Source organism: Clytia hemisphaerica, unplaced genomic scaffold (assembly GCF_902728285.1).
Source record: "Clytia hemisphaerica strain Z4C2 unplaced genomic scaffold, Clytia hemisphaerica genome assembly, whole genome shotgun sequence".
Classification (NCBI taxonomy): Eukaryota; Metazoa; Cnidaria; class Hydrozoa; order Leptothecata; family Clytiidae; genus Clytia; species Clytia hemisphaerica.
Genome location: NW_027103653.1, coordinates 25,141 through 41,389, shown reverse-complemented (window position 1 = coordinate 41,389; position 16,249 = coordinate 25,141). Strand labels below are relative to the sequence as shown.

At 35.6% G+C, this 16,249-nt stretch overlaps 1 protein-coding gene and 1 long non-coding RNA gene across 2 annotated transcripts; both read right to left on the bottom strand.

Annotated features, from left to right (window-relative positions):
* Window positions 1-1,297: 1,297 nt before the first annotated feature.
* On the bottom strand, window positions 1,298-2,173 carry LOC136803165 (uncharacterized). Its single transcript, XR_010846098.1, has 3 exons — window positions 2,108-2,173; window positions 1,794-1,880; window positions 1,298-1,309 (listed from the first exon to the last, which is right to left on the bottom strand). It is a non-coding gene; the product is annotated as an uncharacterized lncRNA (long non-coding RNA).
* A 4,589-nt stretch (window positions 2,174-6,762) lies between these two features.
* On the bottom strand, window positions 6,763-10,535 carry LOC136803158 (uncharacterized). Its single transcript, XM_067059903.1, has 2 exons — window positions 9,749-10,535; window positions 6,763-6,844 (listed from the first exon to the last, which is right to left on the bottom strand). The coding sequence occupies exons 1-2, from the start codon at window positions 10,533-10,535 to the stop codon at window positions 6,807-6,809; spliced, it is 825 nt and encodes a 274-aa protein (XP_066916004.1). The 3' UTR covers window positions 6,763-6,806.
* Window positions 10,536-16,249: the final 5,714 nt, after the last annotated feature.

Here is a 16,249-nt window from a genome sequence, read left to right as displayed (position 1 = left end):
AATTTTCAAGATTTCAACTCTCTCAAGATTCACTCGTTCGCCAGCTCTTGCGGTGAGCGGTCACGGTGTACGGGGCTTCGAACCGGGTTCTAGTCCGATTTTTTAAATTCTCATTCTTTCCCCACTCTTTCCATCTTATTCTTTGAACTGTAAAATGTGTGTGGGAGCCAGGGTTGGATAGTGGCAATCCAATCCCAGTTCCTTCTCTTCTAGTATGCTTTCTTCAACGTTGTGGCAGAAACGTGTCAAAGGTGTGGCAACTTTGTCTAGTAGAAAGTATACTTCTTTTCTCATTGTAATTTTAGTTTCTTTGGCTGGTTCCGTGGTTTTTACGTTTTAGTTTATTTTATATTATTGCGCGCATTTGATACTTTCAATAAACACATCTTTTTACTATCTTTTATCCGTGGTGGTGTCTAATTAACACTGCTTGACCTACCTACACAACCCTATTTCCATCATATAGGAGGATATTTTCACAAATGGCCGAAATCCTGTGTAGGTCGAAAACTGAGGAACAGATAATGTGTTTTCTTGAAATATTTTTTGACTCATATTGAGTTACTTCTTTCCATCTTAACTCATATTGAGTTACTTTCTTCCTTAAAGTCATTTTAGAGCACTAGTTTTACATTGACGGATTTCTATGTCATCATATTTTCCTTTTCTACTCCAACCTGATTGATTTTCTGTGAATATTCATTCTAGATTTTTGTTGTATTTATATTGTCTTTTTGTTTTGTGGGTTTTTGTCTTTATTGTTTCCATTTTGAATAGTTGAAGGTTTTATACTTCTAGACTATTATATAAAACGTCTGTGAAAAAGGGAAATGAAAAATGGTAAACAAAATCCATTTTTGCCAGAAAATTTAATAACAAATAAAACAGAACTTAATGAACCGAATAAGCTCTTTTTTATCTCGACATTCAAAATACAAAAAAGAGAGATGGTGAATTTCTAAATATTTCGACTTCTTTATCGAGTCTGTCATATTATATGTGAAGAAATAGGAATTTCTGTCCAACTATACTCACTCGGGAGATTTGGGTGGCAGAGCAGCCCAGCTAAGCTTTGCTTACGGGAAATTGTTTTTGTATAAATTCACTAAGAAAGTCACTTACGATCCTCACTAAGATCTTCGGCTAAGAATTGAGCTGCCCTTTTAGTAAATGTGTTGACTGCCTGAGTGTTGAAAACTTGGTCTTGTGATACTGTCAATACTTCCTGATTGTTATTTTCATTGGCTGCCTCTTAAGCAGGTTCCTTTTCTGGGGTATAATTTGGCGAAGATGGAATATAACTGCTATCCTGAAATGATTAAAGTATATGTATTTGTTAAATATCAAGAAAAAATCATTCAAACCTTTATCAAAAACTGTATATAATTGGTCTATAAAAGTACCAAAACTATGGAAGTCAAAAATCTTTCTGAAATAGTCTCTTAAGGGTACCTATTTGCAAAAGTTCTCTCTAAGGTCAATTTTTTCGCTTTTTCTAAGGCAGTTTGAACAGATAAACCTAAACAAAATTCAAATTCACAGCCCAAACCATGCTTTTTCACAATTTACCCACTAAAAGTATGCAATATCAATGTTTTGATCTTGATTTTGGAGCTAAAAATCTGCCATCCGCCAAATTAATTTTTCGGCCATCCGCCAAATTTATTTCCCTCTAAAAAATTTTTTCGGCCATCCGCCAAATTAAATTCCCTCCAAAATTTCTTCCAATAAGGGTAATATACACTCAATCTCAACACATAGGAGTATTTCGACAAAAACATTCAACAATTTACCCTATGGGACAGAGACTGAGTAGGATCATCATCATCATCACCATTATCACTATCTTGATTTTTCTTTCTGTTTGTATCTTCGTTGTCCTAAATAAGAAAAACAACAAACAGATCATGAATTGTCTGTCAATTATAGGTAGATTTGTGCCACTACAATTATAGTGCATACCTGTAAATTGTACCCATCTTCATGTTCATGAACTAAAAATGAACTCCATTTCATTTCACAGTTCAAGCAAAAGAGAATCAACATATTTATATAAGGAATAGGGAAGGGTATAAGGAACAGGTGCTGTATATACAAAAAAACATACCTCAAATGGGCTTTTATTTTTGTCTTCCAGCATCTCCGTTTCTGGGATCACTATTTCATCTTGAATCTGTGAATAAAAAGTTGATGCATAATGGAAATACGAACAGTCAGGGTGTGGAGCAGTCAGTATGAGACATGTTGGTTAGTGCAGTGGTGGTGGGCCATGTGAATTTTATGAAATCACTTTAAAGTAATCAGCTGATTTTTCGTCTGTCATATAAATTTGAGTACCTAAAATGGTTCTTAAAATGTAGTAATTTCCTTATGAAAGATGGAAAATTGAAACAATTAAGGTATTAGAAATTTTTATTCGGTTTTATTGATTTTATAGTGATAAAAAAGTCAATCATTTCAATCCCCCCTGGAGCAGTTTATAATCATGAATCTAATAATAAATCCCTGATTCAATATTCAATTGCTACAATGAGTGACCTGTAAAGTTGTGGAATGGAAATAATTTCTATAGAAGAATATTCACATGCAGTCGATAAATTGTTCCAATGATGAACATTGTTGTAATTAGGCAAAACCAATTTGATTAGTTGTTTTAAGGGCCCGACCGACCCTGAAATTTCAAAAATCGAAATAAAAATAAAGTTGATTTTTAAAGTACATTATTCTTTCCATTGCTTTACAGACTGTCAGATTTAAAAAATTTTGGTAGTTTTTCCAAGGTTTTGAGAATTTTATAATCAATTTTTCATTTCATCCATAATTTCTCGGGCCGATAATCAAACTGCACGGGCCAAAAATAATAACAACGACCTCAAACTGAACGCTATTGTTATATTTACACTTTTTCAAAAAAAAGTTAAATCAAGTGAAAAAAATGAACCTGCCAAAACCATTCCCAAGAAAACTGAATTGAAAGAGTCTAGTTTATCCTTATCTTCATCGGGAAAGAAAATGAAAGGTTTAAAACGCAGTATTTCACAAATGTGTGAAAGTGATCAAAGTTATGTAACATTTGATTTGACCAAAACTCCCCCTCGAAAGAGAAGAACTCCAATTGTTGAGATGCCATCATCTGTTAAAGATAGTTGGTTAAATGACAAAACAATTGAAAAGGCTTGCGAGCTTATACGTCAACAATTTCCACAATTAAAGGGTCTACAAGATCCAATTTTTGGTGCTAAGATTTCTTTGCTTTCAGAAAAAATGATTTTAAAACAGTTTGTGTAACTGATGAACCAATTCAAATTCATCATGTAAAAGGTAACCATTGGGTTTTGTCTATGAGCAGAAAAGGGAATGTATTTATGTAAGACAGTCAGCATTTGATTGATTGTCCTTTTATTACTCAGCTATTTTTCTGGGACACTGTACAGAAAGAATATATCCAGTTTGCCCAGTTTCGAGAGTCGACGAGTCTCTGTAGTGCATTAATTAGTTTTGCTGAGAGTTAAATGAGTTTGAAACAGTTTCATTTGTACGAAATATATACCTGAGTCATTTCTTAATTGGTCTTTGTTCCGACTGATTCTGTTGATCCTATTCGGTAACATTCAATTTATTTTTATTTTTAAAAACTTTTCACAGGTAAAAACATAAAAACGATACTTTAATGTCAGAACATCTTAAGCAAGAAATCGTGGGCCTGAAGTCGCAATTGGAAGAGATGGCCAACACGTTGAAATGTAAGTATCGGTCTTACACTTAAAAGAACATTTTGGTATTTTCAGTACGTCAAACGAATTTTGTAAGACGAATTTTTCCTCCTCAAAATCATCTATTCTATCACAGAAACCATTTCCTTTCTTTTCCTTTTCCTTAAATACTACCCACTGCTTCAGGTGACTGTAACTGTTTTTTTCTTTTCTTCTTAAGCACTCCAAGAAACGCAGAGGAAGACGAAGGAGCTCGTCAAGGAGCATCGGATCGAAAAATGCATTGGTAAGTTATTCAATCCATCAAAATCATTTTTTCATTGTCTATAAACAAAAATTAAAATGGGGTTATCTTTTTTGTGTCTCTTAGTAGGGGCTTATCCTTATGATCCATAGCATCTTTGGTTGGCTCAACCGCATTTGATTAGTTCGAAAGAAGATAGGATTTTGAAACTTTTTTGAGAAGCGAAGACCTAACAAAAGTTTTCGTGACCAAAAAACTGACGTTGTAGGCAAAACTTCTACAACCCCCACTAAGTAAAAAATAAACGATTTTAAAGTCGAACCCAACAAAAATGATTGTTATCGTTAATTGGATGATGGAGCATGAAATTTTGAGAAAAAAAGGTTTACTGAAACAAGTCTTATTTGTACTAGTAATAACATGGTTTAAAGGGTGATTTGGGATTAATAACCCCGAGGTTCATTGAAAACATTTCAAAATATTTTGAAGTGTTTTCAATGAAACGAGGGCTCAACTCCCGTAAGGCAGGATGTTTCGGTTTCTCGGGTGCGATGTTTGCGGGTAAGATGATTAGCGGGTGTTAAGAAAAATTTAGTATCGTGGTCACACGGACTTAAGTTTCTTGAACTTTTTTCTTGATACGGCATTTGACCACGGTGTCGAGTAGTTTTTACACACCGAGTCAAGTCTGTTAATTCATAGCACCAGTTCAGATGCGTGAATGTTGAATTTTCCTTTTTTCACCCGTACGAACTAATCAACAACTTTTACAATGGCGGATGAATCTGTAAAGGAGAAGACTTTATTATGATGTTGATATATCCTGGAAAATCTTATCATTGAACACTTGATAATCATAAAAGAACTCAACAGAAGATGTTTCGATGCTAACCCTAAGGTATGTAGATCATATTTTTCTTAGAAAATTGGTATTTATTGCAAATTTCCCCAACAAAATCGGTGACAATATGAGGCCTTATTCTGTGTGTCTTGACCTTTTGTCTTTTTGTCTCAAAGAAACCCTACTAAGTTATAATTCAGTAGTTCAGTCATAGCATAAGGCTGTATGGGCAAGAATAATTGATTGGTGATATACATCATGTACTAGATAAACATTACTATAAACTATAAATAAAGGGGCTTTCATTTTTAGTAGTCCGACACTTTCTAGTCCGACAGTAAAAATGTATTTTTGTCGTACTAGAAAGTGTCCGACTAGTGACATTAGTTTGACATTTGCCCCAAATAACATTAAGACAGTAAGGTGTTTATTCACAGGAATCAATAAGGTGATCAAAAAGGATCAGATGAATTGATAGCACACTGCTTTTAACCTATACACCAGACAGTTGTAATTGAGATCGATTGATAATCGATATTACCAGACGGTGTCAATCGAACAACTTCGAACAAAAATCTCAATCGAACGTAATCAAATCTCAATCGAACGGCCGACTCCTGGGTAATATTCGATTGTGTTCGATTGCGTTCGAGTAAGGTTAGATTGGTTCGATTGATAGTTGACTATGTTCGATTGATTGTCAATTACATTTGATTAATCTTCGATTTCATTCGATTACGTTTATGTTCTATGAGTTTGATTGCGATTAAATTAAATTGGATCACTCTGTTAGAGCTTTTTAGTGTGGGCGGCCGAGTGCTTGAAGTACCATACCAAAGCGAATAAAATCTAATACAATTGAATCAATCAAACGTAAACGAAGAATCGAACGTAATCGAATACAATCGAACGTATCAATCGAGGGCAAAAGTTTTCACCAAAATTCGAAATTTCCCAGGCAAGAGAAGAAAATGTAAGAATTTCCAAGGCAATTGAATTAAGAAAGGCAAAAAAGAGTGGAATTTCTGATGCATTTTGCAAAAGTAGATAGATTTTTATCAGAATTTTCGACCACAACTGGAAAAGAAAAATTATTTGGGTAACAAAAATTTTCTGGAATGGCCCATTGAGATTCGATTGCGTTCGGCAATTAAATTTCAATCGGTCGATTGTGCTCGATTTGGTTCGACTGGTTCGATCGTCGATTCCGTTTGATTGAGATCGTCTGGTCGTAATCAATAAAATCGATCATCGTTATCGATTTATGGATTTAATCGATAGATATTCCATACATAATTGATCGATCAGTTATCAATTGATGTGCTGGCACCACAAATGAAGGTTGAAGGTTGTTTGTTTTAAATAACAGTGCTTAACACTTGTATTTCGTTGTAATTCAAATTATTAAAAAGATAAATAAAATAGATTAAATAAGCAAGTTCAAAAAGTTATTTTTAAAATATTTTTCTCACAATATTTTTTTTTTTTAGTTTTACTTGTTTAAATCTCAACTCAATAAATGACACATGAACTAGAAAAATGAGGAACCATCATTACAATGCCTACTTTAATCGTAGAAATTTTAGCAAGACATATTTTAGCGTTTTAGCGAGTTTTCCCTATTTTCGCTAAAATAAATCTCGCTAAAACACGCCGAATCGCCAGATCGCTAAAATTTATCCACGCAAAATTCGAGAATTTTATAAGCGCGACGCGAAGCGTCGCGCGAAATGAAATTTAGATTTTACATCAGAAAATCTAAGAGAATTTATGGTGCGAACATGGTTCCGAAAAGGCCTAACTAACCGACCAGCACAATGGATAAAGATTACGTTAGGTTTTAATCTAGAGTTTTATAATAAAGAATAATGCCGAAAATTGTCCTGATTGATCGAAACAAGTTTTAACTAAATCTAAATCGCTATAAAATGATTCACAAGAGAAATCTGAGACAATAAATATGTTTTTGACCCGTACAGGGTTAATCGTTTTATTTCTTTAATAAAAATTAATTGAAACCGCGTCCTCTTCCGCGACCGTTCCATCCTGAAAAATATGATAGAATCAGATGATAAGAATTTATGTCAACAGGGAGGGAGGGCGAGGCACCATAAATTCTCTTAGATTTTCTGATGTAAAATCTAAATTTCATTTCGCGCGCGACGCTTCGCGTCGCGCTTATAAAATTCTCGAATTTTACATCAAAAAATCTTGCAAGATTTTATGGTGCGACCATGGGATCCGAAAAGTGGCCAAAAGGCCGCGTTCGGCCAGTGCCCTTCCTTGTTCAAAGCTCATTTTAACATCTCCTTCTGAGCCTGTTCAAGATTGCTAAGAATAGGTTTATGATAAAAAGTTTGCCATGTTGAAGCACTGCTCAACTTTGGTTTCTGACTAAGTTTAAAAACTATTTTATTTTCTCCAACTGCCATGTATCTTGTGTCAAAAATGTGAAGGTCTGAACATCTCTTAATGGCAGTTAAGGCCATCAGCATAACTGTTTTTAAAGTCAAATCCTTATTAGTCAACTCTTGGTCCTTTCCTAAGTCTCTCAAACAGTTCAAGACGTCCTCAACCTCCCAGATTACATTATACTTTGGGGTCGGGGGTCTTAGATTGTCTATCCCAGACAACAATAGACAAACTTCTTTAGTCTGTCCTACCCTGATCCCGTTCACAGGATGATGATAGGCAGATATGGCTGATCGATACACATTAATAGTTCTGTATTCATATCCTTCATGGTAAAGTTCTGTGAGAAACTCAACTACCACGTTTACAGGTGCTTCAAAGGGATCCACCTGTTTCCCGCCACACCACAGAACCCACTTTCTCCAAGGCGTTTTGTAAGCACAAGTTGTGCTTTCGCGTCTTGCCTGGACCATGATTGAGGAAGCTGATTCTGAAAAGCCTTGCTTCTGTAACTGTTCCCGGATACTAGAAACGCCGCAAGTTGTAGGGTGTGGTTTAAGACTAACGGGTGTGGTTTTTGCATGTGATTCAGAAGTATGTTTCTTTTCTGAGGTAACAGGACAGGTTCTGCTATCAACATTGATAGCAACACTGGAAACCAAGGTTGTCCTGGCCAAAGCGGAGCTATTACTAGCGCTTTTGGAGTTGATTGTTTCTTGATGATCTTTAAAACCCTGCCCATTAGGCAAAAGGGTGGAAACAGGTAAGGGTATTTTCCCCAGTTCTGGTAAAGAGAATTTGTTGCTAACGACTCTGGGTCTGGATTTAGGGACATGTAAAGAGGTAGTTTTCTCATTATCCTTGATGCAAAGCAATCTATTTCCGGTAATCCCCATAAATTTGTTAGTTTCCAAAATATTTGGTTTGATAGCTCCCACTCGCTGGAGTTTGCTTTTTGTCTTGACCTCCAATCCGCTATTTTGTTTTCTTTTGATGGGATCCAGGACGCAGTAATCATGGTCCCATTCTCGTTGAGAAATTCCCAAATCCTTTTGGCTATAGTTGTTATTTTTTTTCGATTTGGTCCCCCCTTTGTGTATTAGGTAGTGTAATGCTGTCATGTTGTCCATGAATATATGTACTAACCTGGGCTTCCTGTCCTTCAAAAAAAGTTTTCAGAGCTAACTCTGCTGCTATGAGTTCTAACTCGTTTATGTGGTGGTTCTCCTTCTCCTCTTTCGTCCACACTCCCCCTGTTGATCTCCCCCCCCCCTCTAGGGAAGCTCCCCAACCTTCTTCCGACGAGGCATCGGTGTGGATCACTAAGTCTGGATTCCCCAGTTTCATTGGAGCTCCCTGGCTCAATGTTATGTTGTTCACCCACCATTGTAGTTCCTTTAGGGATTCCTCCGAGAGTTTTATTTCCTCCTCGTATCCCAGTTTCTGATGTTGTCCCTCTATCAGGTCTTGTTGCAATGCTCTCACTTGCATAGGTGCCATTGATATGGCTGGCAGAGTTGCCTGTAGTTTCCCTATTAGGCTCGCTAAACTCCTTAAACTTATAACTTTCTGTTTCAGAGTGTCCTGACAGAGGTTCAATATTTTGTGGACCTTTTCTCCTGGCAACCACACTGTCATTGTGTTGCTGTTTATTATCATGCCAAGAAACTCCATCTCTTGTGATGGCTTCAGTTCTGATTTTTCCCAATTTATCGAAAACCCTAATTTCTGCAGCAGGAATAACACTGAATCCCTTGCTTGTATGGCTTCCTCTTTTGTCGATCCAATGATCAGTAGGTCGTCTAAGTATGCCACTAGTTTTATCATCAGCCTCCTTAGGACTGTCAATGGTACTTTCAGTAATTTTGTAAAGATTCGTGGGCCTGGGCCTACCCCAAAGGCTAGAACACACATTTCGTAAAGTTTTTTCTCCCATCGAAAACGTAAATACTTTTGGCTCTCCGGATGGATTGGGATGTGCCAATATGCATCCTTCAAATCTATTTTTATCATGTAGTCTCCCTGATTCAACAGGTCTGACACATTCTTCATCCCTTCCATTTTGAAGTGGATGTATGGCATGTATGAGTTCACTTTTTTCAAATTGATAATAGGGCGAAACTTGTTTGGCTCCTTTTTGGGCCTTACAAAAATTGTTGACAGAAATTGGTCCTTCACAGATTGTACCTCTTTCAGGGCACCCTTCTGTATCATAGTCTCTATTTCCTTGCTCACTATTTCTTTTTTCTCCTGAGTCATAGGAATTTGTTTTGGTTCCCCCCACTGTCGGGGTTTGCCCACTATTGGGAGTCTCCACCCGCTCACAATCTCTAGAATTGTCTGATCTGAAGTCAATATTTTCCAGTTTACTAGAAAGAGCCTTAGCCTGCCCGCTGATTGCGGAATATTTTGTATTTTTGAATTTTCTGGAAAAAGATTTGATAGCTTTGGGTGGACAAAATTGAGACTCTCTGGTTCCCATTGATTGGCTACCTGTGAGTCCTTGAGTGTTATGTTTGGTTGATGAAACTTTCTTACCTCTGTTCCATCTGTTAAAACCACGACCTCTTGACACCCCTCCACGTGGCATGTGGTTCGTGGAAGGGCCCTGTTGATTGGGCCGAGTATTTGGTGGAAAACGTCTTCTGACTGTTGATGATGACTTTCCCATGAGTTTTTCTGCAGCATCTTGCGCCTTAGCTGTTGCTTTCACATGCTTTTGAAAGCATTCACCGAATAAAAATTTTGACTCTGAGTTCAGGTCCTCAACGTTGTCTTTAATAAGGCTCTTGGCCTGTTTCACGTCATTCAAACCTGCCAGTATTGACAATCTCCTTTCATATGTGACCTTGTTGATCACTTGGCCCAAGATGACAACAGCATCATTCAAATTTCCCAGAACTGTCGCAGGATCAATCTCTTCAACTTCATCACCACCGTTAACCACGTCCTGCATTTTTTGCCATGCTGAAGACAGTGGTCCTAACACTTGAAATAGTCTCTCGTGTATTTTCTGGTTTTCGTTGTCTTGTGACACAATTTTATGAAGACCCTTCTTGTCCAGTAGTGCCTTCATGAAAGGATCCAATTTTGTGGCAGTTTTAATGTTCTTTGGTGGTTGAATGGTAGTGAATACCTCCAGTTCCTTTTCTTGGAGATAGGTCTGGTTCCTGTTCTGTAAAAATTCAGCCAATTCCTCAGACAGTTCCCAGGATGTTGATTCCGATTTTATGTCTGGAAGCATGAATCTCTTTGCTGGAGGTTGAACTTCTTCAGGTATAGGGCTTCCAGGTCTTCCTCCTACAGCTTGTTCGTTGTCGGCCATTATTAAATTCACTGATTAGTCAGATTAAAAAAGATTAATAAGTTGGTTATGTTTCAAGAATTTTGTTTCGTGCTGGTCGACTGTGTCCTTCTTCGGTAGAATTTACAAGGGGAAGGGCACTGGCCGAACGCGGCCTTTTGGCCACTTTTCGGATCCCATGGTCGCACCATAAAATCTTGCAAGATTTTTTGATGTAAAATCTTTGGTTATATTGCCTTGATACATTTTTATCAATAGGAAGGGTTTCAGTGCAAAGAAATGCTAGAAAACCAATTCAATCAATAATGTAACACAAGTATTCGCTCAAATTTATCCACGCGAAATTTTTTGAAATCGTGATTCGCTAAAATAAATCCAAAAAAAATCAAGATTTTCCTGGCTCGCTAATATACGCTAAAATTTGTCTCGCTAAAATTTCTATGATTAAAGTAATAAAAACATATTTTGTAGTGAAGCTCTAGATTATTAAAAAATACCATATTATATATCGTAAATGTATAAAAAGAAGGAACCATCATAAAAATTAAGACTAATAAAATTAAAAATTTTGTGTAAGAGAACTTATAAATAATTTTTAATATGTGAAAGGTATTTAAATAATTTTAATAGATCTATAATAATATATATGTAAAAATGTAGGTGCCATAAATTTTCATCATTTTCCTATTGAAACGTTGCAAAACCTTGACATATTTCAAATCTTGGATGATTTTTCTGTATTCGTGCAAATCTTTTTCATCTTTTGTATCTTGGTTGAAATTCTATTAGTTTTCAAGCAGAAACTTTAAAAATTATAAACCTAAAATATCCTTGATTTCAAAAATGATAAGGCGTAAAATCTATGGAAAGAATATTTTTGAAAGAACATTACAAAACAAGTCTATTAACAAAACGAGAAAAAAATAATAATTACACATTTTTTTTATAAGGGACACGTTTATAAGGAACTCGAGGCTGAATAAGGAATTGTTAAGAATTCTCAGGCTGACAATAAGAATAAAATTTTATCAACAGTGTGCTACATATTTTGAACAATACAAATTAAATACCTTTAAGCCTTTAGGGATTCGTTTGTTTTTTGTGTGTGTTTTTTAGCTTAGCAACAAATCAAAAATGAACTAAACTATTACTAGAAAATATAGTGGACCCATTATTTTGACCGCTGGGCCCAAGCGGAACCAAAAAATTTTATACATCGTATATATAAGGGTCCCCTTTTTTTACAGCTGGGACATGGCTGAACCAATGTTTTATATATAAACTATTACTAAAAAATATAGTGGACCCATTATTTTGACCGCTGGGCCCAAGCGGAACCGTAGAAATCGAATCAAAAGATAAAAAACAACTAAGAAAATCTAAAAGACACTAGTAGGTTTTAATGGAGTTTGGAAACTATTCTAGTCGCGAGTTAGGGAGTTGCTAGCTTCGAGTTGGGGAGTTAAAAAATTACCGGCTACCGAAAAAGAATAACATACATCAAAAGTACGATTTTAAAAGTAAATGTAATGTGAGAATAATGTATAACACATATAATACGTATAATACATATACCACCTGTAATATGCTTATTTGCCTTTAACACGTGCGCTGAGAGCATGGAAAGCTATTTTCTACTGCCAATTCATATCCATTTATATTTCCTGCATCACATTGAGTATAAATATAATTCTTGATTAAAGTTACTTTAGAACCATTGTATTTTATAATGTGATCAAAATTTTTATTAAAAAGTGTCAATTCCAATGATAAAATGACAAAAGAAAGTGTCATTATTTTTCTAGCTCTATAAGCTATCTCTACGAATTTTTTGAGGCTAAGATGACTGTCAACTTATATCCTTTTATACAATAAGCATCACTTGCAGTATGACCAATATTTTTTGGGGAATTTGTTTGACAATCATTGTATTTAAAGATTTTGTCAATATTTTTACAAGAACGTGTCATGTTATCAGCATTATGACAATGACATAACAGTACTAAGTATTTTGGCTTTGCTAGACAGCACCTTACCATTTTCATGATCTTAAAGTCAATAATATGTTTGGTACTGGCTGATTTGAAATTTGTACTTTTGGGCTACATTAGTTTAAATTAGAAAATTTTCGGTCGCCGTAAAGTTTTACGAACATCCCAACTCGAAACTAGCAACTCCCCAACTCCCCAACTCACCAACTAGAAAATTACCTAGACTCGTTTTAATAACAAGAAGAAGGCAAGATTTCAGTCTTAAACATTTACACGCTTTTTTATAAGAATATCTTTAGTGAGAATATCAAATAAAACATGACCGAATTTAACCGATTCGAATAACAAGGTTTTGAATTTAAACTTTGAAGCAGAAATAAAAATAAATCGTTTGAAAAAAGTTATTAATCCAAATGAAAATGGACGGACTATCCTATCGTATTACTTCGAATAAACGCCCCCTCCTCAAATAAATGTTGCATTTAAAGGTACTATAAAATGCTCGAAGTGCTACTGAGAATGTTTTACTAAAGGAAGAAACGCATCGATTCATAGTATTTCAACTCGTACTTTCGTGACTAATAGGCAGGACCTGCGCTAAAACAAACATTGAAAAGATGAATTCTTTATTGAATCTGGAGAACGTAGGACAAAAGAGGAATTGTTCAATAAAAAGAATAACGCCTCTCTTAAAAGTTAAAACTTGATAAACACCCGGGACGTTTATTTTAAGTAATACGACAAACCAAGAGATAAAATGACTTTTATCACGATAAAGCTTTTTTGTCGGTGTTAATTTATCACAGTTATCAAGACAGGCTTTTTCTTCAATTCGACAGTTGGAGGGGGTAAATCACCAGAAAACGTCGACAACAACAAATAAGAAATTACTAGCCGGTACCCGGCGTCGCACGCCGGTGTTGCTAAACGCGTCTAGAGCCCTTTGGATGGTGAAGATGGCTTGAAAACACGATATAAAAAATTTAAAAGAAAAATAATTTTTTGTTTTATATATGACATGGACAGCCTCCAAAAGTTAAGTCTGCCTGGAGTTTCTTGTCACCTTGGGGTTAATGTCGCCTGACTGTCTTATATTAAATGACAGTCAGCCTGTCCCAAGCCAGGATAAAGACAGATGGACCTAGAGAGGTTTTCTACATTCCCACTTTTTGCCAAATACAATAGTTTAGATTACTTTCAATTTCTCAAACTGGATGCTAAAAGCCCAACAGAAACAAAAAGAAAAAGGCTGGTAAAGGGAACTAATTTTCGCGGTAACATTTTAGGGTGTCTTCCGCGAAATGCAAATTTCACTACAAATCTGCCTTCGGCTTTTTATTCGCTCTTTTCATATTTACTGGGATTTGGGAATCGCCGAGAGCTGAGGTTTTTCCCTTTTTGATTTTACTTTTGCGATTCCCTCTTTACCGCATGGGTTACGAGTGGATCTAGTGTCGCCTGGGGAAGGCTCTACTTCTGTACGGATAGGCCCCGTAGCGGAAATACAGCGCTCTCCGGGTGTACGGAGTCTCTCCAACCCATCCAGGTTGCCTGTTTTCATTTGCTTTTTTAGCAACGTTATATAGTTCGAAAAACGAAATTTTAATATACATATTGTAGTTAAACGCTCTGTATATATTTTTAAGGGGCATAACATATATATACCAAACCGTATTGGTGATGAAAGAGAATTTAATAATAAAAAAATCCTCAAAAAACCCAGCAAATGGAAAGAATTTAGGGAAAAAGTAGGTGTCAACTAATATCGAAAATTAGTTTCGTATCTCACCGCGAAAATAAGCTCTCTCAGTTTCCTGGTGTTTTGCAATGTTTCTAGCCTCAATTTCTCTGAAAACCTGATTGTAGTCAATATCTAATTGGTACAAATTTCGTCAGTCAAAAGTGATGATATTTTTGGCCGAAAGTTTTCCACCTAGAAATCTGCTACCGATAAGGTAAGTTCATATAAAATTCGCCAAAGTTATTTTAATGTACAATCTATGAAGTTTTGTCAATATGATTTGACGGGTTTTGTGTCAAAAAAAGAAAAGGAAATCAATTAAGTTATGTTTTAGTATCTAAATCAATTGCATAGTGTTAAAAATGTTACAAAATAAAAAATTAAAAATTTATAAAATTTACAAAGTTAAAATTTTCTTTTTTAAATAATTTTCTGTTTTATAAGAATAAAATCTTGATGAAATAAAAATAGCAGTTCTAAAATAACATTCAAACGGGTGTATTAACGGCTTAACAATCATTCTACCAAGGTCTTTACTATCTATGACTAATAGTTGACGCGAAGTCTCCTAAGAGGTTAGAAAAAAGGGTGAACTACCTGATTTTATAACTGAAAAAGGGCACGAATTAATTTGAGGTAATAATACTGGGTAAGTGCGATACTTAGATGAGTAGACGCCACCACAGTTTTCGAAAAATAAGACGCAGTAACGCAACAGCAAAAGTTTTAATCAAATAAAAATATCTCAATCTCAGCATGCACTCTAGGATCGCAAACAACCAAACGCAATAAACCAAGGAGCTTCAAGTTCCTTGAACAAACCGAGCAACAAACCAACAATAACGTCTTAATGTTCTTTACGATCTTTGAGTTTGGTTATAGGCGAATGTCGTGAAGAAGATGACGATGACGACCGCGAACGTGAAAAGTAACCGCTCACTAAAGGAAAGATTTAAAGCAATTTTAGTTTTTGTGATCACACTTTAAAAGCTAATGAAGCTCTCTACACGTTTTTTTATAAGCATAACGCTTATAAGCATATCCAGGCTCAAATCTTGCAAAAACTTAGGCATCGCCTAAGTATATGCTGAGCCTCAAATTTACAAAATTTCAAAGCATTTATCCCCTAATTTACAAACAACACCAAACAAATTGCACCATCACTTACGCATAGCATAGATAGGCATATTCGAGGCTCAAAAAACTAATTTTGCTAAGCATAATGAGGCTCACAAAAATTTACCCCATGCTTATAAAAAACGTGTATTTCATCAATCCGAAAGGAAAACGAACTCGTGAAATTTTCCGTACCACTTTCCATCCTTTTCTGAGATCGGAGAGCACCTGTTTCAGCTCCTCCCTTGATTGGGCCCAGGATACCCAGAATTAGTCGTGCTGAAATAGGAAAACAAAAATAATCTCAAATGAAAACAAGTGTTGCCTACGGAAGCCCTTACCTTTGGCTGGATTTTTGAATGTAATGAAAGTTCCCAAGAATTGAAAAGTGAACAACTTACAATCACGCACAATAGAGGATATGAGAAGTTTATATCCCATTAGATAGGGTGACAATGATCAAATTTAAAGTTAAAGCAAAATGTAACTGTCTTACTTACTGTGGTCATCTATTTCATTCATTACGGGACCACCATCCGTCTGTGTGGACCAACAAACCATCTGCGGTGCGATACGTGCTGTTTGGGTTTCCTCGTCTTTCATGTATCGGGGATTTGGTACATTAGCAAAAGTATTTCCCATTTTGTGATCTTTTATTATTTATAACTGAAAAAAAGAAGATGGGTATAACAAAACTTCCAGACGAATCAATAATAAGTAAAACAAACTAAAAGCAAATTGAGTGAAGGTTTGGGAAATTAACCAGGGCTTAATTTCAGTTTTATTGCAAATCATCATTAATCAAGCCCTGGGATAAGAAATTTTCAATGGATGTGTAAATTACAAAGGGATAGACATGAATTCAGTTTTTAAAAGTGGGAAGATGA